This window comes from Leptonotus elevatus, chromosome 15, assembly GCF_054856555.1.
Source record: "Leptonotus elevatus isolate MCC_2025b chromosome 15, RoL_Lele_1.0, whole genome shotgun sequence".
Taxonomy (NCBI): Eukaryota; Metazoa; Chordata; class Actinopteri; order Syngnathiformes; family Syngnathidae; genus Leptonotus; species Leptonotus elevatus.
This window is the reverse complement of record NC_141253.1, coordinates 12,457,795-12,484,943: the sequence shown is the minus strand read 5'-3', so window position 1 is coordinate 12,484,943 and position 27,149 is coordinate 12,457,795. Positions and strand designations below refer to the sequence as shown.

Sequence of the window (27,149 nt, the reverse complement as noted above, 5' to 3'; positions counted from 1 at the left end):
AAATCGCTTTCCGTAGGCATAAAAAAGCAGGATTACAGCAGATGGATGTTCAATAATTTTAAACAAAAACTACGCTGTTTGTTCTTCTTTCATATTTAGTCTCAAACTAAATAAGTATGCCACCATCTACTGGTTGATAGTTGAATTACATCACATATACTGTAAATAGGCATTAGATGAATAGAGTCAATTGTCCTAAAAAAAAAAATTGCTTAATAGCGGGACTGCGGACCTGCGATGAAGGCAGAAATAATGATTGTGACATTCATTTCTATTGGCCGAGTACCAAAACAGCATGCAGTGTTGAACTGCAATCATTTGTAGGCCCATTACTGTTTTTTTCTGTCACTTTTTCCCCAAATCATTCTCTAAATTTGCATCACATTAAGTGCAATCCTCAAAACAATTCATACAAATATCAAACCATCATCTGCCCAGACATTTGCAACTTGTTCAAAGAAACGTGAATCTCCATCGAAAGTACTCGTGACCTAACTCGAGTTCAAATGTTTCCACGCGCTGTCTAAAACATTGCGTGCGTGACACGACTTGACTCAACTGGATCGTATCATCTTTCACAGTTGTTCTAACGTCTCGTTTTTAGTTGTTCAACTGGACGATATAAGCAGGTTTGTATTCATTTATTGGCACATCAGCGTTGACAAGTGTTCACGAAACAGCAGCAGCAGCTTGGTTGGGCTTTATTTTTATGTGTTTTTTTCCCCCCTCTTTGCTTTTTATCTTTAATGTTGCATTCCCAACCACTAGACCAGTGGGTCTTTACTTTGTTGGAGGTACTGAACCTCACCAGTTTCCTACATACATTCACCGAACCCTTCTTTATTGAAAAATAAATTATCGAGACCCATGTGAAGAACTACCCCACCAAGAAGCACCCCCCCCCCCCCCCCCCCAACGAGGAAACTTGGATACCTAACATCAGAATAACAGACTGACATTGGAAGCTTGGGTGTGTTGAAAAAAAATGTCCCTTTTAATAGAATACAAAGTGGAACGGTCACTTGAGAAACTCCGTCCTACGCAGGCATTGCATAAACAAAACACATCATTATATAACTTTAGTACATTATTACCTTGTCAAAGACTTGATATGTTACATTGGTTGTACCAGGAGGTCAAGTCAAACAATTGTAAAGCAGCTATAATGAGCCTGAAATCATTGAAGAATTTCCAGTTTGCGTCATTTGCACGACTCAAAAAAAGTAAAAAAAAACTGTAAGCAGTGCTTTAACCTCTCTTAAGCGTTTAAGTTGACGACTTTCTTTGGTGCAAGACTCAAGGCCACAACTAAAAATAAAAATACTTTAGGCATGTGCATCTTTTAAAGCAAAACTCTACCGTCCATACGCACCCTTAGGTGGCATTTATACAGTAACATTTGCTTATACAGTACAATAATATGTCACTTCCGGCTATAGTAGTGAAATGTTGCGGACGACGAGGTAGTGAGCTTCGTTAGTGAAAAGCATCTTTGCCTCGTAAATACTGCGGTTAAACTCCCAAAATTGTAACACTTCATTTAGTAGCAAAATGAAATCTCGGAAGTTGAGCATTTAAATCACGCACAAATTGATACTTTTTAAAGGGGAAGTAGACCTTAAATATTTCTTGACAATAATGTTATACGTGAGCTCACTAGTCTAAACATGACATTCTGATTAACATTACATTTGCAGAATATGAGTTATGCAGCAAAATCCAGCCGTTTTTATCCATCTCAGGGAGCGGCCATTTTGCCACTTGCTGAAGATGACATCACAGTTGCTCAGGTATCAGGCAACGACCAATCCTAGCTCACCTGTTTTGTAAAGCTGAGCTCTGATTGGTTACCAGCGACCTGAGCAACTGTGATGTCATTTTCACTCGACATCAAGTGGCAAAATGGCCACCTTCTGATATTGATAAAAAACTGCTGGATTATGCTACTTAACTCATATTCCACTAATGCAATATTTATTTAAAGGAGCACAGCTAGGGCCTTGTCCCCCCCCCCCCTTCCACTTATGTTTTATTTTTTACCTTTTTGAAACTCGGGGCGCTCATTAGTGAACCGCCAGGCTTCCCATTCTGTCTGTCTGTGTTTGTTGCTACTTTTCATCTTCCTCGTATGTTTTTACATTCTTGGCCAATGTGATTTTGAAATAGTGGGAATTAGTTTAACACTTATTGGTACTTTGGTACAAATTTAGTAGGAAAAAGTTTGAGAATCTGCACAAACATTTTGCCAAAAACTAAACAAGCAACCCCTAATTCCAGTGCAGCATTTTTGTCCAAAATCTAATAACTGTCTAATCAAGGTCTGTGTTGGAAGCACTTGGGTGGAAACGGCGCCGCACTAAAGGGGTCGCCCAAACTCCGCCCCCCGATGGTCCAAGAGTGCAGCGGCCCCACGGCCACCGAGCCCACGGCGGCCTGCCGGCCCACCCGGGACACCACGCGGTGCACGACCACCGGCTGCTGGGGCAGCGGCGTGGGGCGAGCCGGGGGGTGCCGACGGCCGGCCTGCGCGCGCTCCCTCCTCTTGCCGAACGGCGCCTGGAGGAAAACGTCGGGCGGCGACTCGGGTGGTTCGGGGAACAAGAAGGCGCTGCTCGCTGTTGTTGTTTTGGTTTTGAAAGGGGCCAGCAGGAAGATGTCGGGGGTGGGGGGGCTGCCGGGGGGCTGATCTTGCGAGGTGGCAGGTTTTGCTGCGAGGCTGCACGCGATTGAGGGAGTCACACATTCACCGGTTTTCTCCTGCGTCTCCTTGACGACCTGCACAGACGCCACCGTCCCACCTCCGTCTTCTTGCGAGTTGCTGGACAGCGCCACCTGCTGGTCTGCGTGCGGAAATACAGTAATAGACAGGTGAGCTGAAGAGTTGGCAACTTTTCACTTCACATCGAAGAAAGACGGATGGAATGATGATTCAAAACAAAAAAACAGAAACATAAAATAAAAATGGACACATACATTTTTTTGAAGAGGACTGTCACTTTAAGAGACTTTGATGTTCTTACCTGATTACAAAGTGTCAGCTCTCTGGATAAAATAAATGTCGATTAGTGCATTAAACCAGTGTTTCCCAACATTTATTTGAGCCAAGGTACAACATTTATTTAAACATTTTTCATTTTCTGCAAATGAAGTTAAACAATATTTGTGTTTGATTTGCGATTCTGCGATTGGCTGGCAACCCTGCGATTGGCTGGCAACCAGTACAGGGTGTACCCCGCCTACTGCCCGAAGCCAGCTGGGATAGGCTCCAGCAACCCCGCGACCCTTGTGAGGACAAGCGGTACAGAAAATGGATGGATGGATGGTGTTTGATTTTTTTCATTTTACTAAGCACCTTTTGTTTGAAGACACCCACTTTTCAAGTGAGCAAAAGTATTCGAACAGACATTATTCAATGAACTTTTTAAAGACATAACTCTTACTTGTACCAGCATGAAGACCCCCCACCCCTCCCCACCCAGCCACCAATGAAGTTCTTTGTTGTGTAGAACGTTAAGGGTTTCATTTTTGAGTTAATTTAAAGTTCCTTGAACGCCACAATTTTTTTAACGCAAAATTAACAGTAATAAATTCTATAATAATGCAAATATTTGTGGAGACTGGGGTCAAGTTGTATTTGACAATTTTAAAAATGTGCAGAATTTATTTCATGTTAAAATGAGATAAATCTTAATATGAAAAGAAAAATGCACTGAGCTGTCACCAATGTCTTATGAATGCAATTATGCCATCTAGTGGCAGAAAAATTACCTCAACACAAATCAATATCACACTTGTTTTTTTAACAGATAAGTACAGCTTTTTTAATTTCAACACTTTGCCCGGTCTAGTCTCCCCCTCCTTTCTTGTAACAATGACTAAAAGATGCAGCCATATTTCTATTAGTTTAACTTTTTTTTCTTCCACTTTTATGTTAACAAGAGGATGAAAACTTAAAATATTTTATTGTACATTTAGAACAGATATAAAATGTGTGATTAATCGCGAGTGAACTATTAAAGTAGTGATTAATTACGATTAAACATTTTTAATCTTTTTTTTCATTTTAGTGTAGCAAAACATTGCCATAAAAAAATACATTGAGTGTTAATCACCAGCCTGCACACTGACGTTCACATTTGCATTTTATTTGGCCATCTCTTTCGAATGATGTCACAAAAATAGAAGGAGCACAAGAAAAGATAGCACAGCTCTGACTGATGCGGGTTTGTGGACCATGAACACAAGCAAGGAGGTTTGAGCAAAACATCAGCTGATATTTCAGACGGGCTTTCTTCTTGGACGTGGGTCGCACTGCCTGCTTGTCGCCTGCGTGCTTTTAGCGCCAAGCTCGGGAGTTGCATAGGTTCAAACTGCAAACGACTCTTGACAAAATGGAGGCCAACTAACAAGTCTATGCTGTTTGGATTGAACAACTTGGGGGGACACATACTTTAAATACATTTGTCAAATAGAGTTTTTTTTTTTTAAACAGGTAAATGGTTACTCAGCAAATACACTTTATGGACAAATGTACTGAGACATTGTGTACAATTGTACACATCCAAATTGGTGGGAACAAGTTTGGCTTGATTGAACGAGGGCCATAAAGAGACTAACTACAGTTTCTCCTATTTTTGACTTCAAGTCAGGAATGGACTCACCAGCAAGCGAATACAGGCAATGGCCGGGGGGCCCCTGAGATTCCCAGGGGCCCCAAGTGCCTCATAAAAACGGATTAAAGTTGTCTTTAAAGCAATCATTGTTTTAGCCTTAATTCACACTCTTAAATGCACATCAAAAAGTTTAAATCTATCATGATCGTTTTGACTTCCCCCCCCTCCCTTCTCATGCAATGGACTAGTCCATCTTCTATCCTGTACATACATGTGTAGACTTGATTCAGGAAGAGAGCGACAATTAGCAAACATAATTACTAAACAAGCCCCTGATTCCTGTGCAGCAGATCGTCCCATTACTTTTGTCCATGTAGTGCAATCAATCGGTGTGGGGAAACTACAGCCATGCATGGCCCGTGAGAGAATTTCAACAGGCCTACAATGAAATTTAAAAAACTAATTAAAAACATCGGTAGAAAAACGTTTTGGATTACCATTAGCCCCGCCCCAAATAAATCTGCATTTTGAAGGCTTTCACAATTTTTACCCAATTTTGCAGGTGTGTTCATACAAGTGAAAATTAGCCTTTGGTAGCATCATGGAATTTGGTCACCATGCCGATCATGAGTAGAGCCACTAAAACATCTCAAAATTCTAATTCCTGGGTTTATACTTAAATGAAGTGAGACGAGGGAATTTGGTACCAGCACATTAAATTGTGAACGTCTGCAAATGATTAACCAATAAAATAATCAATAGGAAAATTTTAAGTCGTCGTTAAGACAGCACTGAAGGTAATTGCTGCTTGAGGCTTTAATATGTTTTCAGAATTGTCATGGCGGCCATTATTAGTTTCCCCACCCTTGGTTTCAACCAATACAATGCTCCTTTTTCCTAGCAGACATTTTCTACCCCAAAGTGCATTTTGACCAACAAAGTCAGCATTTTTCTCAGCTTTCCACCCGAGACAAAACTGTGCTTTGAGGAGAGCGTAAGCCTCGCTATATTTGCAGCAAACAACAACACAAGTACTGGACCTCACACACATTCATACACACACACACACACACACCAACATTGGACACCAACACAAACACCCAATGACACTGCCATGCTTTTCCAAAACAACTCAAATTGATAAAGCGAAAGTAAACTTTGCACAAAAGCATACTTTTTTTTCCCGTCCTCCAAGCGGTCTGGTCCGGCAGAGAAAATGAAACAGGACGAACACAAAAAAAAGACCCTACTGGCAAGAGAACTTTTTTTTTGGAATAAAAATATAGTCCTTCATATCAGTCCATGTAAACACACGAAAACGCTTTGTACATAAGATGAGGAGCGGGGATTCAACAGGATTCCCACAGCTAACATTTCATCCGAGAAACACAAAAACACCGCTCCTCCCTCCCTCCCTCCCTCCCACACACACACACACACAAACAGTCCACAAAGAGGAATGAAATATTCATATAATCTTTCAATATTATCTGATGGATAAATGTCATTCTAGATATTTTTAAGACCAATATTCATTTCTTACATTCATTCTCTAACACTCTATTCATATTAACATTTATGGACAGGAAACAAAGTCATATATATCATATATGTATATATCAACAGTAAAGCTATATGACAGTGACTTCATTATGTACATGGGGAGAGGTTGACTGTATATACACTAATGGGGAGGAAAGTCAGAATGTGTTGAATGACTTAACGGAAATGGGAATGGATGAGAAGAAATGTCCGGCTTCTCCTCGTGAGCATTTGGTAGGATTTTGTACGAAAAGTCGGCCACTGTATTTCCAACTCAAATCCATTCATTTTGTTGTGATTAGATTGACTATTATTTAAAGGGTACACGCAGATGGTTCAATTTGCAACTCTAACCCAGTCACCACAAGGGTAAAAAAAGGTCAGGGTAGAAACATGGCAAAATTTGTCTTTAAATCAAATATACAATATGAAAAACACATGTCTGCAGACAAGTGGCATATATAACACCTGACATCTTGAGGAATGTGCATTTACAGTGTAGTAGTTTAACCTAGTGGGGACATTAGTAAATTACCTCATCTCTTTAAAAATGCCACAAAGCAGTCAAAATGGCGTTTTTATCCTATGTTGGCAGAAGGGGGATTATATACTTGATTACAAAATAAGGGAACCTATGGATTAAAAATACTGGAAATTATGGTGAATCTTTTTAGTTTTTGTGACCAAATACAACATTTTTAGAATGTCCTGTAAAATGTGTCAAGTCATAAACATACAGTGCTGACCTTTTCGTATGACTTCCTACCAAATCCTCAGGAGATTTGGCCAAAGAAAATCTGCTGGATATTAATCGCTGCTCTATTTATGCGCTACTGTTCTATCACTATTCATCGATTAGTGCATAAGCAGAAACATGCGTCTTCTAATTGATATGGCACACTGCTAACCGCTATTAGATGAGCTGCGTTGTCATTGACAACTCTCTAGCTATCTATTGCTTACCTCAAAACCAAAGATAACAATCATAGAATATAGGGACTTTGTTTTATAGCCTTTTTTTTTTTTATTATTCAAAATTTCCACTGTAGTTCACATATCATTTGATGGCACGAGGAAAAGGTTGATATTTGTTTTGTTTTCACAGTAAATTTACAAATGCAGGATATGTGGCTATGGCTAATTTAGAAGCAACTTTAAGGGTAAACTCTTCAATAGCCCGCGCACAACTCATATTTCATAGGAATAAATTGCTATTTTCATGAGATCGTTTAACGTGTGCAAATGGATTTTAGGGCCACAAAGAAAAGGAAATAACAAATAAGGTTAAAACATTATGACAAAAATTTAACTATTACAAGATTATGGTTTCAATATCAAGTTTTTTTTTAACAAACATAAACTTGTAATACCAAGGTTATTGTAGTTAACAAAAATGTTTCTCCAAATGTAGTTTTATTTTGTCAACGATATAAAATAGAAATGAAAATGCTTTAAAATTAAAAAGAAAACTAACTGAAATTACATCTTACGTTTATAAAAATAACTAACTCAAGCAAAATGTCAATATCATACATTTTATGTATTTATTTTATTTATTTCTTATTATCAAAATGTAATTCTGTGAGAATTGTAGTTTCATTGAAAGTTGAAATATTATGAGAATAAACTACGAATAAAAAAAGAAAAGCCAAAATATGACATGATTAAGTCATAATATTTCTGGAAAAAGTCATAATCTGTAATTTTGTAATCAATATGTCAAGGTTAGGAGGTTTGTCAAGGTTTGTTAGGAGAATAAAATTATAAATGTAAGAAAAAAGAATTTGTAACTAGAATCTTAAACCTCTTAATTTGAGAAGAGAGAAAAGTTGTAATAGACGAGAATACATTTGTTACATTATGGGGAAAGCACTCATTTTAATAGGATAAAGTCGTAATTTAAAAAAAAGTCACAATATAAATTAAAAAAATATGAAATTATTTTTAGAACAAGACCATTTGTGGTAGAATAAATTTGTAATATATTTTTAAGTAGAATTAAGTTATTCCTCATATTACCAAAAACATTTCTGAATTTGTAAATAACTGTTATATTACCGGAAAAAGTCTACAAAACTAAAGTTGTAATAGTACAACTTTTTCCTCATAATTTTCCTCTTTTTCTTGTGGGGCCCTATTATTTCATCACACAAAACCCTGAAATCGTGTAGTTTTATTAATTTTCCTAAAAACTGTGATGTCGTTTTCATGTTTATGAATTGGGGAGGAAACTATGACAAAAGCTCAATTACATATTATCTCCCAAGCGGGGTGAGTTGGTGCCGGGTTCGAGTGACAGCTGCCATTACAAAGCTGCAGATCGAAAGCTTTGAAAAGTGATAAAGAAGGTGTGATTTTTATTTTTGTATTTTTATTTTTGTCTGGATGCTTGACGGACAAGCTAAGGTGCAAAACAAGGCTCGTTTGTGAAGACTTGAGCTCAAATGTTGTTTTTTGATCATAGAACACTTTTATTGCTTCTCCTTTGTGGAACTAAGGTGGTTTCATATCATTCATTCATCAATAGGGGGGAAGGAAAACTCTACATTTCCATCTCTTGTAATGGATATGTATGCCTTTTTGAAAATATGATTTTGAAGCTCGTAAAATGTGCAAATAAAACAGGGCGGAAGGGGAATCAGATCAAGGCAAACAACGACAAATTCACTTGTGCACAATGAACTACGACCACTTAGCACGAGGCTTATTGTACGCGACGACAATGAGCTAGCTATTGTTTTCGCTATCCGACATCATGTAATATTCAAAGGTTAAGCTTGAGAAAGAATGAAGATTGGAGATGGAGAGGAAAACGAGAACAGTGAGTGGGCGAAGCCAATAAAGAGGCCTGGCCGGGCTGCGATGGGAAAGGAGCGGATGGCGAGGGATGGCGCACGCACTAGAGTGAAGATGGCAGCCGTAAGTGAGCTATGGTATGACTCGGATCCAGTGTTACGGCTTCTACGGAGCGGGCAGCGGCGGCGGCGGCGGGTGGGTGGGTCGGGGGCGGGGGGTGTTACGGCCTACAAGTCGATGAGCTGGTCCACCAGCAGAAGGGAGCGGGCCAAGCTGGGGAGGCTGGATTCAGAGCCGCCACTGTTACTGCGCGAGTGGCCTCCTGAAACTGGCCGGAAGAGACACGGGGGAGGGCGGGGCGGGATGTTGGGATAGTCGAGCAAACAAGTTGGGGAGGGAAAGGCAGAGGGTGAAGGATGGAGAATGGAGGAGAGGGAAAGAAAAAGCAGAATTGAGCTTTTTAGAGCCTTGATGCTTTTTTTTTTTTTTTTTTACTTTCTTAAGCGACTACTGTGTGTGAGTGGTTATCAGCGGTTCCTGTGATCCTTCCAAATTGCAGTATTTGGTTCAACGACTATTGTAGGGACGTACCTTGGGAGTTCTTTCGTCCGGTCACGGGGATGGGGTCGAACTCGTCCTCTGTGGCCGCCTCAGTGCAGCTTTGCTGGGGCTCGAAGTCTGAGATGAGGAGGGATGAATCTGCAGAAAAATTAGTTAGGGTATTAACTTATTCACTCCCAGCCATTTTCACTAATACAATCCCCTTCACTCCCGGCCGGCTGTTTTGCTGGATTTTGACAGATTTTGCAAGGCCCACAGAATATTGTGTTCTATTGCTATAAAAACATGAAACCTACCAAAAGAAAGATTAAAGTATTTTCTTTCATCAGGGAAATAAAGTATATTTCTATCTGTTTCCGTTTTGCACCAATTAGCATTAGAATATAGCTGAGTTTAATCATTATTCACAAATCTATTTAGAATTCTCATGACACTATAAAAACTCACAATATTGTGTAAAAAAAAAAAAATCATATTGAAAAAAGAAAAAAAAATCACAATATTGTATCGTGGTTTTGTACATAACAGCAGGGACAAAAATAGGTTTGGCCAGTCATTTTATTGTCATGTGCTCCTATTGGCTCAGTAGTGCAAAGTATCATGGTGTATGTAGTTCACAATGCTGTGTTCAGGCTGGAGCGGGTGAAAGGTAATGTTTTATTTTATTTTAATATACTTACATATAGTTCAAATAGTACAAGCAACATTATCTTCAATGTACATAAACGACCTACAATAACTAAGAACTCTTACAATTGAGGCGCTTACTTGTTAATACACACTCACATTGTGACTCGAGTCAATTAGTGGAGGAACTCAAATGTGTTACTTTCCCTTCATCTGGCCATTATAGGTCTTAATTACATAGGCAGCCAAGAATATTACAAATTAAAATTCAACTGCACTAATAAACTAACCGCAAGGGGGTGCTAGAAATGCACAGATGGAATACAACCTCGCCTTTCTAACACATGTTCTGCATTTAGTACCCATGACAACGACAACATGGCAATTTTAATATCGCAATTTCACTATGTTGTCGTTATTGTGACATCCCTACATTCGACAAAGTATCATGCCTCTTGTCCGAAACCAGCTGTGATAGGCCACAGATAAACGTGAATTGGCTCATTTTTCAAAGCAAATAAACAATGGTTGAGAATCACTGCTCCAATGATAATGCCAAAAATTAGGCATTTATTCTCACATAAAAAACAGCTTGCATTGATTGTCTATTTGCGCAATCATTAATGACGGGTGTGTATAGCTATTTTTGCTTCCAACAGCAATTAGCACCTCTCCTTCCACGGTCGCATGCCACCATCTCAAATTAGCAGCGACTGCAGGAAGGAGCACACAAAGGCGGCTTGATGAGTCGTCACCATGCCACAGCGCCTCCAGCACATTGATTTAGCATCACGCAGCAGGTGGCCAGACAGACACTTCTGCTCTGATTCACAGTCGCCTCAGACAGCGACGGTCAAACGCTTTCGTTCAGCCGTCCGACGACTAAAGGGCAGCTGCGCTTGTGCCACTCCGATGATTCTGCTTCTTCCTCCAAATTGGTGTGACACACGCCACATTTCAAAGCTTATAATAATGACATTTTAGCTGCATTTACTCCGCAGGTCCAACTGCCCTATTTTCATGTATATTTCAAGTGACTCATTGAGATGTCTTTTTGAAACCAAAATAGTAACTAAATTAGTAACTCGACAAGCATCAACACCATGTAGTAAACACTACAAATAAGGATAATAGGTGAAAAATAAACATGCGACTAGAATACGCTACAATAGTGTTTGCCTGGGCTGGGCTGACTCTTCCACCCCATTGATTTAAATGGCCCGAATCTCCACATTACTCCACTGGCTTCAGTCAGCAAATGTTTTGCTTATTTAATGATGGACACAGCTCTAATGTAGCATATTCACATTATATTGAATGGCGTATGCTTTCGCTGTGGTTTCGATTTACAGCGGATGAGTTCATTTGTGTTGCTTGGCCAGACTTGGGTGTGTTGATTAGAACAAATCACAGTATCTTGCATTGGCAGATAACGGATACTGATGGGATTGCCTTTCACATTTGGACGAGGCCCGACTCCTATCTGATGATATGTGATTCCGTGAGTTTTTTTTTCTCTCAACGTAGGTAACACTGACGCGTCCCTTTGAGGTTTGAATGAAAACCAAGTATTATATAAACAGTGGCCCATCCAAAGTCTTATTACACAATCTATACTGTCATTATGGTTGACTTCACTATTCTTCATTATTCTAACGTGTTTCAGGCTGAAACTGTCAAAATGAAACCTTTATTATCCATGCAATGTAGTAAGCATTTTTTTTTTTTAAAGGGGAAGTCAACCTTAAACATTTCTTGACAATAATATGTTATATGTGACGTCACTAGTCTAAACATGCCATTCTGATTCATATTACATTTGTGAAATATGAGTTATGCAGCTAAATCTAGTCATTTTTATCCATTTTGCCACTTGCTGTCGACTAAAGATGACATCACAGTTGCTCTTGGCTCAGGCAACGACCAATCAAAAGCTCAGCTGTTTTGTGAAGCGGAGCTGTGATTGGTTGTTACCAGCGACCTGAGCAACTGTGATGTCATTTTCACTTAACAGCAAGTGGCAAAATGGCCGCCTTTTGATATTGATAAAACTGCTGGATTTTGCTGCTTAACTCATATTTCACAAACACAATATTAACAAAAATACCATATTTAGACTAGTGATATCTGCATAGAACCTATTGTTGTCAAAAAAATACTTTTGGGGTTGACTTCCCCTTTAAATAACTAAAATTTTTAAAGAAAAGTAACCATAACTACTCAACGTTTACTGATGCTTACCACGAGTGGTTATCTTATCTTTTGCTCTTCACCATTACTGTTCTACTGGTGCAACAGCATCAAAAACATAAAAAGCTATATACAAGGCACTTGTGTTTTATTTATTATTTTTTTGCAATTTTTAATTTGTATAAAATATTGGCTGAACCCTAAATTATACTTGGAGGTCCCACTGTATAGCGATTAGTCATCCGTGTATCCTATTCTCAAAGCTGGAATCTCTTGAGTACCCCACTAGGGGAATTTTACACGCCTACCTGATGTTTTGGGCTGTGCAGAGTCTCCAGACAGCAGAGCAAACTCATCCAAAGCAGACGTAGCGGAGGCGGACGACACAGAGGATGTGGCGCTGCTTGCGGCTGCCTGAGGTGCGGACGGACCGGAGATCAGAGAACAGCCCAGCAGAGAGGCGTCTGCAGTGATGTGATCTGAGTGAAGGCAGAACCGCGCACATCAGTTTTTTGCCAAAGAGTCATCAATTCATATTTCTGACTGGATGGATTAAACAAAGGTTACCTTTCGCAGAGTCCTCCATAGAACCGCCAAAAGGATCAGACAAGGAGAGGAGGTCGGGGAGCATGAGTGAGGATACGTCTGGAGATTTTAGTCCTTCAATAAGCTTTTCTGGGGAATGACAAGAAATTCAAGAAGAAACATTTAACATACTGGACCGATCCGATAATTCAGCAATGCATTAAGAAGGAAAAAAAGAAAGTGTATCCAAATTGTCTCAATTATTTTATTTTTATTATTTTTATGCAGCAGTGGTTCAATCCCAGTAAACAAATACAATCATTTTATAGCAGATCAGTGGTGAAACAAAATGATGATGAAAACAAATTACATTTAAACATACTGTCTTAAATAAATTTAAAAAGAAGGATTAGAAAATCCACTTACTGCACTAACAAAATAAAGATCTTCTTAAATTGTCAATGATTCACACAGTGCAACATTTCAGAAGTAGAACTTGAGTGCTTAGCACACACTTGTAAAAGGTAGCCATATTTTTCCGATCATCTGAGAATTATGTGATAAGCCACTATTTCCGATCACGTGACCAGCTTGGGTCAACTCTCTTATTATAGTTTACACTGCATCATAAGAGGCTTTCTTAAAATATTTCACCTCTAATAACTCTGAATAATGTTACAATATTAGTACAATATTGGAGTACATTCCAATTACAAGAAAAGTATAATTAAGCCAAAAAGCACAGTTACCTGGTGCATTGGACAGTTCAAGGGTATGGAATGGATCTGGGACGAGCAACAGTGACGCTCCTGAATCAGTGTCAACGTTGGTTGATGGTCGTTCAGCTAAGACATAGTAACAATGTCAGACCGGAAATATTTATTTTACAAATAAACAAATACTAAATTGGAGCCAAATTGATTTTTATGGACTGATTTGTACGTGTCTATGAAACGGGTACCTTGCGAGTCTTGTTCCGCATTTTCCCCATCTAAAGTCTGCAAGCCTGGTATCAGCTCTCCACATGGCGTTTCACACTCTGAGGGCGGCTCTGCAAAGCACAACCATTCCCAATTGAATGCATCAAGAAAGCCACATTCAAGTCAGCACACGTGCTTTACCGGAAGGCTTTGCATCCTTAGGTTTGACTTCCTCGGTGGTGAAGCTGGAGAAGCTGTCATTGTCATCGAACGGGTTCCACGTGGGCGGGGCAGTGGTGTGGCCACTGGAGGCAGGGACTTTGTTTTGGTCTTGGACAAGATCGCCATGAGGCTTAATGGAGCCAACTTGAGGTCTAGAGACAGAACACAAATCATCTGGTTGAAACAAGCGACTGAGGGAATTTGATCTCATTCAGTTTCAGGATTTGAAATGACTAACTTACTGGATGATGTTTTCCTCTGCTGCCTGTGGGGAGTCTTCATTCCCTCCATTGGTGGTGCTTATTGTGACGTCACTTGGTACACGTTTGTGGCTTTGCACCTCCGTTGTCTTTGGGGAAGCAGGAGGAGTCTGAGTTGAGAGAGACATACACTCATTCACTACATTCATTACGTTTAAATGTATTTTTTTTTTTGTGGCTTTAAATGCCGCGTCTGCAAGGCTGTGTGCATAACGATGGCTATTATTGCAGTGAGGATAGAGCATAAGGAACATTTTTATTTTCCCTTCCTAAGAAGTTAAATGTATATTTTTGACTAGTGTAAACATTTTTGAAACACCAGGAAAAAAAAAATGTTGTCCATCTGTTTTATTTATTTTATTTTTTTTTTTTTTTTTGAGTGATAGTTTGTAGTACCGGTATTTATGTATCTAGTGGTGAACTAATAATTCATTAATTTTTGGATTTTTTTTTCCAATAATTTGCAAAAAATGTCTTTAAAAAAATATAATTGTAGGTCGAGTAATTGCTACTTATATTACATAGGTCGCCCCTCGTCTTAGAGAAGGCTGACATGTTTCGTCGCTGGGTCCCACCGTTTGTCTCCCTCTGCTAGCCACTTGTTAGCCACTCCAGCTAGTTCTTGCCAGCTACTCTTGCGCACTACTCTCGCTAGCTCCTGCTCGCACGCTTGCTCACCCCAAATAATAATTCGTAGTAATTGGTTATAGACCTGAGAAGTGTGGTCTTTCTGAGGCACCGCAGTGCACATGCTGAATTAGTTTCATTCAATTGTATCGTAGTAAATCAGGCTCAAAGTGCTCTCATAAAAAATGTAACTTATAGTTAAATATATTGCTTACCATCTCAGCTGCTTTTTCCATGACTTCTGTGGCGGCCGACTGAGCCTGGATGACCGACGGCTGACTCGTTTGCTGCAGTTGCTCGTCCGCTGATTGACCGGCGACTGATTTGTTGGGCGGCGGCTGAGCTGCGGGCATCTGAGCCTGGACGGGCAGCTTGCGTCGGGCGGGACGCTGAGGCGCAGCCGGGCTGGACGGAGAGGGCGCCGCCTGCTGTGAGGTGGCGCTGGCCGCGGACGGAGGCGGTGCAGTTTGCTGGGCTGCGGACGGCTGTGCTTGGGCTTGCAGTTGGACATCTGCCTTGGAAACAGGTGCCACTACGGCAGCTGCGGCCGGAACTTCTGCTGCCGAAGCTGGCTGCACAGCACAAAGGCAAATTAAAGTGCTTTACGTGAATCACCACTGAAACACCTAACCCAAGGCCCCCCTTCTGTATGTACCTGCTTCTGTGCTACTGCAGCCGGACTGGAGTTGTTTTGTGACTGGATGAGAGGCAAAGCACTCTGTGTCTTCTGTGACTGCAGGGCCGCCGCTGGCTGCGAGAGGTCCAAGCTGACTCCTGGGCACAACATGGACATTTGCATGTTGGCAAAAGATTTAGGAAAAAACGTATGTTTCAGATATGTCATTGGCCACCGTAAAAAAATTGTCTGCAACTGCAATTAAGTTGGCAGATAAGCTAATAATTAGCCTAGTTGCTTTTACTTCTTCTTCTGCTCTTTCTTCTTTGCTTTTTCCCCAGCAGTCTGGATGCAAATATTGTTGTCTGTGTTTGTCATCTAGGAGGGTACACAAGTAATCTTAAAAGCTGTATCAATACACCCCATTTTTTCCTTGTCATGTGTTGAGGTTTCTCACATCTAAAAAGGTGTATGCCACTTTAGACAGATGCAGAGAAATAGAAGTGCTTTAAGATGAATTTACACTGTATGTCTTAAGCATCAATTTCAATTTCCCATTTACCTTCTTTTCTTGGGAGTGTCTTTTTCTATTTACTCATCTGCACAGTCAATTTTTAAATGCCAATATAGAGCAACAACAACAGACGTAGTAGGCAACCTCTGGTCAACAATAGTCTCCCTATATAATGGCTCAATCTTTAGTTGCTTCTGCCATGGTTTGGGTTTAACATCAATAAATGATGTTTTTTTTGTTTACGCTGTTGAAACATGGAACCTACCAAAAGAAAGATTAGAGTCTCTTCTTTCATCAGGAAAAAATATATATATTTGTATCCGTTTCCGTTTTGCAGCATTTAGCATTAGAATATTTCATCGACATTCACATTCTTGGTGAAAACACTGGCAAAAAGAGATTGTTGCAACATGGCCCTGGCTGATCTCTTATACTCTTTTGCCACCCGCGGGCCGTTTTTTGTAAACAATTAACATTGATTTAAGCCACCTCTTTATGTCAGAAGCTCCATCAAAGCCTTCTGTATGCATTAAAAAAAACGTGTAAACACATTTTTGGGAGGGAAGGACAAAGTATTAAAAACTTATTTATATATTAAATACGTATTTATACGTTTTTGGGTTTGAATGAGTTAAGGATGGGCGAGAACCAATACCAGCTATCTTCATCAGTTTTTTATTTCTGGGTGTCGGTACTCGCGACAGTGGCCGATACTCTCTTATGGATTTCTTCTTTTTTTTTCTAAATCAGGAAATTAGAGTAAAAAAAATTGCCAATAATTTCAGGCAATTTTCAAGAAAAAAAGCTATATTGAGATATACTGTATGTCTTTCTTTAAAATTACCTGTCATTGTTTTTGGTGGGTGGTGTTTGTGTATCAAAAGTACTAGTGGTATCACTACTTGGTAACGGTGACTACTTAAGAGTTGAGTGCTTATACTCGGTTTGAAAAAAAAAAAAAAAGTGGTATCGAACTCCCCCATTAATTTTTTTCTGCTACCGCAACAATGACATTCGAGTACATTGGAACTGGGACTCATGGGGGGACATAATCTGAATTATGTCACTATGTCATGATGCTAAACCCTTGAAATAACTTAAAGTGATTTAGAATGGCACACAATGAACTAGAGGCACTGCAGTCTCGGCACACATCCTTAATCCAGCACTCAGTGACAATTAGGACAAAAAAAAAAAAAGGAGGCGTTATGCCACTTACCAACAGGCTGAGCTGCCCCACCGGGGAGATTAGCCCGCTTGCGAGGGGTAAGGGCAGCGGGCTGAATCGGAAGGATGCCGGCAGCGGCCTGAGTATGAGCCGCTTTGGGCCTCTGGCGAGGGGTGATGGAAGTTTCGGTGGTTGGGATCGGGTCTGTCAGTCTGGTGACAAAGATGGTTGTTAGCCTACTTGTATAACATGACAGAGACCTTATAAATATGAATTCAGTGTCCATTACAAATATTAGCACATCTTAAATGGTAATCCAAGGAGGTGAGATTTACCTCGGCTTGGCCTGATTCTTCTTGGCTGCAGCAGCTTCGCTCGCTTTGATTGGCTCAGGAAGTTTGGAAGGAATTGAGGAATTCTGGATGTGGGGGGGGAGAAGGAAATCTTTATTTACTTTGTCAATAGCAGCAAAGCAGGACAAAAAAAGCAATGCAGCCAGTTGAAAGCTTACTCAGGGTGCAAAATGTTATGTGGATTGATTGGTGCCTTTTCATAATGTATCTGAATTATCTGCTTTAGTGCGTCATGCTCAGTAAAAAGCATGTGAATAAAATCAATCATGGATGACAGAATGAAAAGCAAAATCCTAACAGACCTTCACATTCTGAACGGGACAAGTCCGCTGTGCCAGTTTAAAGGCAAAGTAGGACACCTGGTAGATATCTGGCCTTTTGTCTGGGTCAGGCTCCAGCATGTAGCCTGCAAAAACACGACACAGAGCTTGGAGGGTCAGACTTTAAAAAAAGAAAAGAAAAAGACAACAAAAAAAGATCAGAGCTACTGAGTCATGCACGCCTTTGTGAGAGCACCATTTGCAAAACAGTTTAATAATAAAAGTGTTAAGAGGAACTAACGAATGAGGCAGTGGAGATCGTAAGAGTAGCGGGAGTTGTCTGGAATGGTGAAACTGCCATCGCAAATGGCCACCTGGCTTTCACCAAAGGGCAGAGTGAAGAAGCACAACTTGTAGAGCAAACAGCCCAGCGCCTGAAGAAGAACACCACATGCATTTCCCCGTCACACCAGAAACACCAAACCCAGATGAGAGGAGCGATCAAAACATCATCGTAACACAGCCCATCACACCAAGGATCTGTTTGTTAGCTTGTTAAATATATTCAGTGTGTGTTATCTATCGCACTCATTTAAACTCACTGCAAAATCTGTATTAGTTGCACATCAATAAATTCATTAATGTTGACAGAAATGTTGGCTGCCATGTTTAATTTAACTATGGCAGCAGAAAACAGAAAGCCTCTGCGTTTAATAAGTGAAGCTACTCGGGAACTCGCCCTTGGGTGTCCAGAAGGGAGAAATTCCAGGTCCAATTGCATAGATGTCTAAAAATAGATTATACCGTGGCTGCTTCGAATGCATGGCTCCCTTAAGAGTGACACAATGCAACCAGGGCAATCTTTCATAGAGGAAATGAAGTAACTAAGCATCTCAAGTGGTGTACACACAAACAGATATGTTTTTTATTTTCCCATCAGTCAGCAAAAGCCCGATTGTTGGATGCCGCTAAAACATTATTCAGTACTGATTAAACTGTGTGTGGTGTGTCAAATATTTTATATTTTTCCCAGCACGGTCGGACCCGACAATCGGAAATGTTAAGTCTGTTTAATGTCACTGATTGCAAAAATTTGTGCATGTGGTTAACACAGATCTTGGCTTAGCCACTGACTTTCCTGATATAAGGTGAAAAAGAACGATAGCCAATTGGAAAGTGAAAATTGGTGTGTATGTGTGGGAAGCTTCAGGTTTGTCTTCGCTTTTCAAAATTATCATCACTTGTCACAACAATCCTTGCTATCCTAGTTTACTTACCCAGATATCCGCTTTGGTGGTGATGATCTTGTTGTTGTAGAGGTTCACCATCTCAGGTGCACGATATGACAAAGTGGTGTACCTGAGAGAAAACAGGAAAAAAAATTAAGTGAACATAAAAGGACATAAAATGGTGCTTCTATGTCACATTAAGTCCAATTTCGAGACCCAAAAATAATAAGAAACACACTCACTTTTTAATCTCTTCCTCCACAGCTGCCACACCTTCGGTTTGTGGACTCAAGGACTTGTTAGTGGCGCTGCCAAAGTCACAGAGCACGTAATGACCTTTGTCGTGCAGGAGAATGTTCTCAACCTACACACATAAGAGATGAAACTTGACATACACACTTCCAGGCAACCGTGAAAAGTTGTAAGTGGTACAGTGATTGACCTTCTCTGGCACTTTACATAATGAATTGAGACACAAAAAAAAAATCTCAACTAGTGGTGTCAAAATTAATGTGTTCATTTTTAGTTAATTTGAAGTTCCTTAACGCAGCCAATTTTTTTCAACGCAGGATTAATGACCGCCCCTTGGAAAGCCTGTATTGGGGCAATTCCAGTCGCAACACAGTCCACGTCAAAATTTTGTAGTAATGAATTTAATAATAATGCATATATTTGTGGAGACTGGGGTCAAGTTGTATTTGACAATTTAAAAAATCTGCCGAATTTCACAAGTTACTTCATGTTAAAGATTAGATAGCTCTTAATATGATAAGAAAAATGCACTGAGCTGTCACCAATGTCTTACAAATGCAATTAAGCCATCTAGCGGCAGAAAAATGACCTAAACACAAATCAATATCACACTTGTTTTTTACAGATACGTACAGCTTTTTTAATTTCAACTACATTTTATGAATTACCATGAAATTACTGTATCAATGACTAAAAGGTGCAGCCATATTTCTATTAGCTTAAGTTTTTTCCACTTTTATGTTACCAAGAGTATGAAAACTTAGGAATGTGAATTTATTGTACATTTAGAACAGATAAAAAATGTACGATGAATCAAGAGTCAACTATTGAAGTCATGCGATTAATTATGATTAAAAAAAATTATTGCCTGACACCCCTCCTCACATGGAGACAACTACATTTAAATCGGTCTTTGCGAAAATGAAAATGCAAGAAAAACTAGCAGGTTTTAGACCTTTTACGACCATTTTGTTCTGAATGTGTCACCTTGAGGTCTCTGTGGACGATAGGTGTCTTGCGCTGGTGCAGTCGAGACACGGCGTCACAGGTGTCGCAGAAGATCTGAAGCACCTCCGCCTCTGTGAAGCCCGTCTGCAGCCTTTGATTCATCAAATTAACAACCTGGCCACCTGCAAAATAATCACATGCAGGATGCAACAGCATATATATATGTATATATATATATATATATATAAAACAAAAGATTAATCTCCATGGCGATTTAAAAGCGTGTTCATGTGGGTCATGTTGATAAAAATATCTTCTTCATGCTTCATTAGGTTCCCCGGGCACCTTCTGACAAAACCGCTGTTTCAGACCAAACGACTGCAGAAATATATGGTTAAGGACAGATTCTGGATTCTTTCATTCATTCAAGTGGATGAAAGCACAGTAGGTAACTGTAGTAGTACAGTCAGTGCTCCCTCACTTTTCGCTAGTGGCACGTTCCAAGACAGCCCCGCAATAGGTAAATTTGCACAAAGTAGAGGTTGACTTCTTCTTTTTTAAACACTATTTGGATGCAATGTCACACACTCACATTTTTTAGACATGAGGCTCAAAAAGTAGCCAAGCTCGGCCTCTTGTCATCATAGTAACAAAAGTCAGACTATGCACTGGCCTAGCAGGAGAGGGAGCTGCGAATGCTTTTTAATGCAATCTAAACTTAAAACTAATTTAATGCCAACGTTGTATTGTATACACAGTTTATATATTAGGGATGGCAGTCGATTACAATTTTTAATCCTAATTAATCGCATGACTTCCATACAGTAGTTTACTCGTGATTAATCTTAATTGCATGTTTTATCTATTTTAAATGTACAATAAAATGCTTATTTCAAGTTTTTCCATGCTCTTGTTAACTGACAAAAGTGGAAAAATATAGTTACCAAATACAAATAGTATCTTTTAGTTCATTGATACAGTAATTTTATGGTAAGTAATTCATGAAGCTACAGTTAATAGTTATGGTTAAAAGCAGTGAGAAACATTGACTCATAGATTTGTGTTGAGGTAATTTCCTGCCACTAGGTGGCCTTAGTGTTTAATGTTGGACATTGGTGATAGGAACAGTACATTTTTCTTTTTCAAATTCAGAGCAATTGGTATTGGTATAAACTTGCAGACCCCAGGCCATTTTGTTCATTGTAAATAACTAATTAATATTTTTTTTTAATATTTTTTTGCAAAAAAACATTATTTTGCCCAAATCATCTCCTCATGATGAAAATGGTTAATTTTTTGTGTTTCCTGAAAAATCTGAAAACAATGGCTTAGGCGATTATTTTAAGAAGGCATTATGTAAAATAAAGCATGAACAATTTAATTTTTTAATGACTCAACATTATATTATTTATTGGCCATATGGCCATAATTTTTGCCATTTAATGACCTTTAAAAAAAAAGTTAAAGACCCGCAGAAGGCTGCTTCTTCTTGTTTTATAGTCATTTGAAATATAATTTTATCATATCAATATCGTAGTCATTTTTAAAGAATGAAATACAAATTTTGAATTGAATTGAAATGTCACAAAACGGAAACAGTTACACAATTACAGCCACACCCACTTTCCTTGAGAACACTCACCCTTGCAGTAGTCCATCAGTATAAAGACCTCCCACACGTCCCTTGACCCCATGGCTGTGATGCTGGAATCCAGATAACCCACAATATTCTTGTGGCCCACGAGGTCTTTCTGCAGCGCCGCAAAAAGGCGAGACACAAAAAGAGCATCATAACCCCACAGGAAGTTTGTGCGAGACATGGCAATTATGAGACTGGCCAACAAGAATGTTTGAAAGCAAGGAGTGAGAGTGGATTTCAAGGCTATTTACAGAATGCTTACAGAGCTGTGTACAAGTTACTTTATTATAAAATGCAGCTACAGCAGTCTATATTGTATGTGTGTGTGCGTGGAGTGGACCAAGTATAATAAGAGAGTGTTACAATGAGTGTAGAAAAGGAATTAGACAGACTGTTAAGACAAAATTGCCGAGTGGAAATTCAAGTCAATGTTGGTTTTTAAAGAAAACACTGGAGGGTGGAGTTCAGCAGATCAAACGTGTCTGACAGTTACCTCAAACTCAACATTCCATTTGGTGTCGTGTTTCTCAGCTCAATGAGTGACAAGAGAACAGTCATGTCAAAATTTGCATGATTGTAAAAAATGTCAAGAGAGAGAAAAGCTCCAGAACGGAGACAAGACTGAGAAAACAACAAGAGCATACTACCAAGCAGTTGAATAAACACACAGGCATCTGTTTATGTGTGCGTATGCGTGTGTAGTTGACAGAATTCAGCATGTTTGAACAGAACATTGTCCATCTGTGACATTTCAAAGGAATTTTTGATTTTCTGTTATCGACAGATTCGACACCGTGACCTACTAAATCGTCGCTCCCCAAATTATGGCCTGTCAGATATATCTGACCACCGTCAATATGACACAGACAGACAGACATGGCACCTATAAAGCTGAAGTTGATGTGAAGTCTGGGAAAAAGCAGCAGAACATTTTACACTGACCCAGAAAAAAAAAAAACAATATAAGAGGCCCACGGAAGGGAAGTACACACATAGCAAAATTTACAAACATGTATTTGTAAAAATAAACACCTCTCCCCAATAAACATCATACCATCTATTATATTAGATGCTCAGTTTTCTCTGCAGCCAAGTAAATAAACACAACATTAGGAAAAGGTGGTAGCTTGTTGTTGTTGTTCCATGCAAAAACAAAGCAACACGCATGAGCGACAGGAGGCAGGCGTTTAAATTTTCATCCACTCACCATTATTTGAATCTCACACTTGCACACCTGCAGGTCGTACTCATTGTTGACGTACATCCTCTTCAGGGCGCAGCGCACGCCCTGGTTTGTTTTCACAAGGAACACGATTGCAAAGCCGCCTGTTAAGACACACACAATAATACTGGCTGTTCATTTCGATGCGTGTCAACTGTACGCTCCATTTAACAGATTTTGATCACGGCATACAAACCGCTTTCAAATATGCTCAATGAAATGGTCAGGACAAATAACAAATGGTCGAGGCCCTTACAGTGTTATGCATTAGTCATGTCTTAGCTGCAGGGTTGATATACAGTAGAGGCCTACATGGCGGCCTTACCATCTGCTGCAGCTCAGACCACAAATTCACTTTGCACAGTTCGGTCCGGATAGCTCGTCTTCCATTTCAGGCTGATGTTACGTGTTTACCTTGCCGTGCAACGCTGAATTATACGACAGTGGGGTGCATTAAAACTGCATGAGATACCCATGGAGCCAAAAGTAAAGCAAATTTAGCCACATATACAAAACGAATGTATTTTAATGTCGGTAATGATGGTTGCATTTCAAGGACTACATGTGTCGTGAACCTCAGCTATAAGAGATGCCTTGGATGGGTTGCAGCACAAGAGCATTTGTAAAAATATGTCACTCTATCAAATATGACTTTATTGACAGTCCAATACTCTTTAAAACTGATTTTAATTATCTCATTTATAAAGTACTGCAGTGAAAATGCCAAAAAAACAACAACACAATTACAGATTAGTCTTAACATTACCAATCAAAACCAGCTTTAATTTGGTACAGTGATATTTTTCATACAGCTCCCGTATTGCCTCTCCCTACATTTTATGAGTGCGCAGGGAATGCAGTTTTCATGGAAAATAGATGTTTATACCGTCTTTAATCTCATGAGCAGGCAAAGTGGATTTTATGTTGTCTTATCCTCCCACCTCAGTCACACAAAATGAAATTATCTCGCTAGTCAGTTTTTAATTGAGTTTCTTTTTCGCAATCGATGATGGAGCTTGCTTCTTGGGTCATTTGCCTCAAAGGGAGGACTATAGGAAGTCCGTTTTGAGGCAATCGAATATAGCAAGGGTGGGGAAGCTACGGTTCCCTCAAAACATTTGATCCAGCCCACACTGCAATTTCTAAAAACCTCAGAGGAACTATTATAATTGCTCAACACAGTGAGGTAATAGTTTGCACTTCTGGGTATGAATCTAGGCTTGTGGTTGCGTTTGCATGCTGGTAGCTAGTCTAGGTATACCGTATACCGTACCTCCTGCCCAAAGTCTGCTGGGCTCGACAGCCAATCAATCGCAGGGCACATTAAGACAAACAACCATACACATAAACATTTATATCTAGGGACACGTGAGAAAAAGCCGGGATACCGTCAGAAAGCACAAGGGGAAATCCACACAGATGTGGTTCCAATGGAGATTCCAACCCAGATCTCCTGACTGTGAGTCACACATGCTCACCCCTAACTCCACCCTACACAGGACAAACATCAACATACAAATCTTTTAAGATGGGTGTGGTTTAGTGCAGGTTGCAAACCCCGCCCTGCACTAAACCAAGAGTAAAATGCCCATCAAATTTTGCAGGTGTACTTAAATGATATCTCTAGTGAGTTCCTAGCTATGTTTGCTGGGTAATGTCCTTGGAATACTACAACTGATACCAAATGAAAGGCTACAAAGAGGTGAAAAAAAATCCTGTCTATCCACCTGTTGCCATTGACACAATAGAACAATTTATTTCCAATGACCGTAAGCAGACCAAAATTTCACACCATATAAATGTGTGCATAAATCGCAACCAGACCATTATATCCGTTACAGGGGCAGACCTTCCATTGCCTGGGGCCCTCCACACATAGAATATAAAATGATTGTTTTATTTCACTTAAAACAATTGTTTTATTTCACTTAAAACAATTGTTTTATTTCACTTAAAACAATTGTTTTATTATATTCTAGTCACATGCTTAAAACACATCAAAATGCTTAATCTATAATGATTATTTGGAGTGTCCCCCTTGTGAGCAAAATGAAGGAGAGTTATCCCATGGGAGCAGAGAAGGTAAGAAGTAAACAGTTTTTTTGTTAAAATGACAAAGGTTTTAACTAGTGATGGGCGAGTATAGAGACAGATATATTTCAAGTTATCGATACTCTCGAAGTGGCTGATACCAGTTTCTACCGACCTCTTGTGACTAATTTATGATCAGAAACTAGAAATTAGATGTGAGAAGAATAGAAAATTCCCATTCATTTCATGCAATTAGAAAATGCTATACTCATTTATTTATTTATTTTTTATCTGTCACTGGTTTTTTTTGGGGGGGGGGTGAAATTGAAATTGCATGTGTCAAACGTACTAGTGTTATCGCTTATTATTCGGGGGTTCGCACCGGTATCGAACCTTTCATCTGTTCTTGCCAGGAGCAGTACCACTGCGGTCAGTGTCAGTCGGGGAGGATTCAGTGGAGATGAAAGGGGAGAGGGACATGAGACGTACTGCATTTAAGTGTTACACTATTTTTCAATGTTGATTAATACTCTTATCAGTTGCTGTGAAAGCAGTGAGGTGATCGACTTCTTAAATAATAATGTCCAAGCGAGGATTGTAAAGCTTAGTTCAGGAAATGTATCCACAATCTTTGCAGACAGCACATTGACGTGCATGGTGATTTTTGGAAGGTAAAATGTGTGCTGCGGCTCAGTGAACGTTGGTAAACACGCAGTGACAACACGCGACACAGTTAACAACAAATGCCCCCATTCACCTTCGGCTATGATCTCCTCCACGGTGACTTGGTGGCGGCCCACAGCAAAGGCTCGCCCGATGAAGTTCCCCCCGGCATGGCTGGACCCGGAGCTGCTGCCACCTCCTCCGGAACCCGGTCCGGAGCTGACCAACTCCCGACGGGAATCGAAGAACTTCCTCATAGCGTCAAAAATGACAGGATACCGGACTGGTGGCTTACAAGGGATGCTTTGTCGTTGCTTCTATTTGCAGCATCCAAACACGGAAATCAGTGACGCCTAAACATAAATTTTGGTGGCAAAATGAAAATTGGCACGCCGAACACGGTTGCGCCTAGCTGTTATGTAAGTGAATTACACACCAGCGGGGAGGCTATAGTAGCATCCTCCGGGTAACGTACACGAATTCCTCTTTTGCACCTATTTAGCTCGTTTTATCCGACAAAAGCATCGGTGTTCTCTTCCATCTTTCGTTGCGGCTAGCTAGATGCTAGCTCCTCGCGCGCTATGACATTTCGTGTTTAAGGTTATCCGGGTTATCCTCTGACGTTGAGGGGTTTCAGTGCGATGGAAAACAGCCTCGCTCCACCAATATTCCCATCCTCAGTAGAGCCGTGCGGCCGTTCGGTGGCACGTAGCCGCACGGGTAGCCATTTAATCACATCAGCTGACGAGAAAACTGATTTTTGTTACTTCGCTAACCCTGTATAACGCGCGAGGCAGCCTCTTGTCGACCACACTGTTTGGAATAAAGCTGAAAATGTGACACGTCCCTAAAAATGGGTAAAGAGCGGCCGTTTTTTGTCAGCCTTCTGCTCTAATCTCTGCAACCACAGCGTTCTCTGGCTGCCAACGATATCGCTGTTGCCGTTCACGGCGCGCAGGCGATTGTGGGTAATGTAGTGCAGTGAACGCAGCTGCAGTCTCTCCTCCCTCATCGAGTATGTGGTCATATGCGGCGTTCAAGACGAATGGGTGAGACCAAAAAACGCCAATGATAATTGTTTTCTCTCTCGTCCCCGTGCTTAATTACTAGCTCAATTACATATATATGTTAATAAAAACAATTTATACTTCCACTTGATGTATTTAAATGCAAATATAGACGGGTACCAAAATAGCAGCATTAGTAGCAAAGCTTTTGGTTACTTCAAAGTAATTAAAATGGCCAAATGTATTTTAAATGATGAATGCAACAGTGTTATGAGTTTATAATTTCCATAAGTTATTGAATACATATGGCATTAATAAGAAACGTTTGTCGATATTGTGAAATAGCGAAAGTGGAAACCCATAA

The 27,149-nt window shown here is 39.9% G+C and overlaps 1 protein-coding gene across 3 annotated transcripts; it reads right to left on the bottom strand.

Annotated features, from left to right (window-relative positions):
- Nucleotides 1–971: 971 nt before the first annotated feature.
- LOC147161957 (AP2-associated protein kinase 1-like) lies at nt 972–26,742 on the bottom strand. Of its 3 annotated transcripts, XM_086096102.1 has the most exons (21): nt 26,215–26,742; nt 25,873–26,131; nt 23,070–23,188; nt 21,866–21,974; nt 20,263–20,405; nt 19,266–19,387; nt 19,072–19,153; nt 18,096–18,228; nt 17,837–17,940; nt 17,517–17,599; nt 17,233–17,393; nt 15,539–15,657; nt 15,099–15,455; nt 14,239–14,366; nt 13,976–14,148; nt 13,816–13,905; nt 13,604–13,699; nt 12,897–13,004; nt 12,638–12,808; nt 9,543–9,650; nt 972–2,840 (listed from the first exon to the last, which is right to left on the bottom strand). In XM_086096102.1, the coding sequence occupies exons 2-21, from the start codon at nt 26,033–26,035 to the stop codon at nt 2,314–2,316; spliced, it is 3,096 nt and encodes a 1,031-aa protein (XP_085952228.1). In that variant the 5' UTR covers nt 26,036–26,131; nt 26,215–26,742; the 3' UTR covers nt 972–2,313. The 3 variants fall into 3 exon arrangements, with proteins under 3 accessions (XP_085952228.1, XP_085952227.1, XP_085952229.1); XM_086096101.1 differs by having other exon boundaries at nt 25,873–26,742; XM_086096103.1 differs by lacking the exon at nt 972–2,840 and adding an exon at nt 6,047–9,279 and having other exon boundaries at nt 25,873–26,742.
- Between the last annotated feature and the right edge of the window lie 407 nt (nt 26,743–27,149).

Excerpts from the sequence above, each read along its gene's own strand:
- LOC147161957 (XM_086096101.1), bottom strand. The coding sequence starts at position 26,035 with ATGAGGAAGTTCTTCGATTCCCGTCGGGAGTTGGTCAGCTCCGGACCG. Across the intron at positions 17,941-18,095 it reads CGATCTCCACTGCCTCATTC|GCTACATGCTGGAGCCTGAC; the intron begins GTTAGTTCCTCT and ends GTGTTTTTGCAG. Across the intron at positions 13,700-13,815 it reads TGCGGAACAAGACTCGCAAG|CTGAACGACCATCAACCAAC; the intron begins GTACCCGTTTCA and ends ACTATGTCTTAG.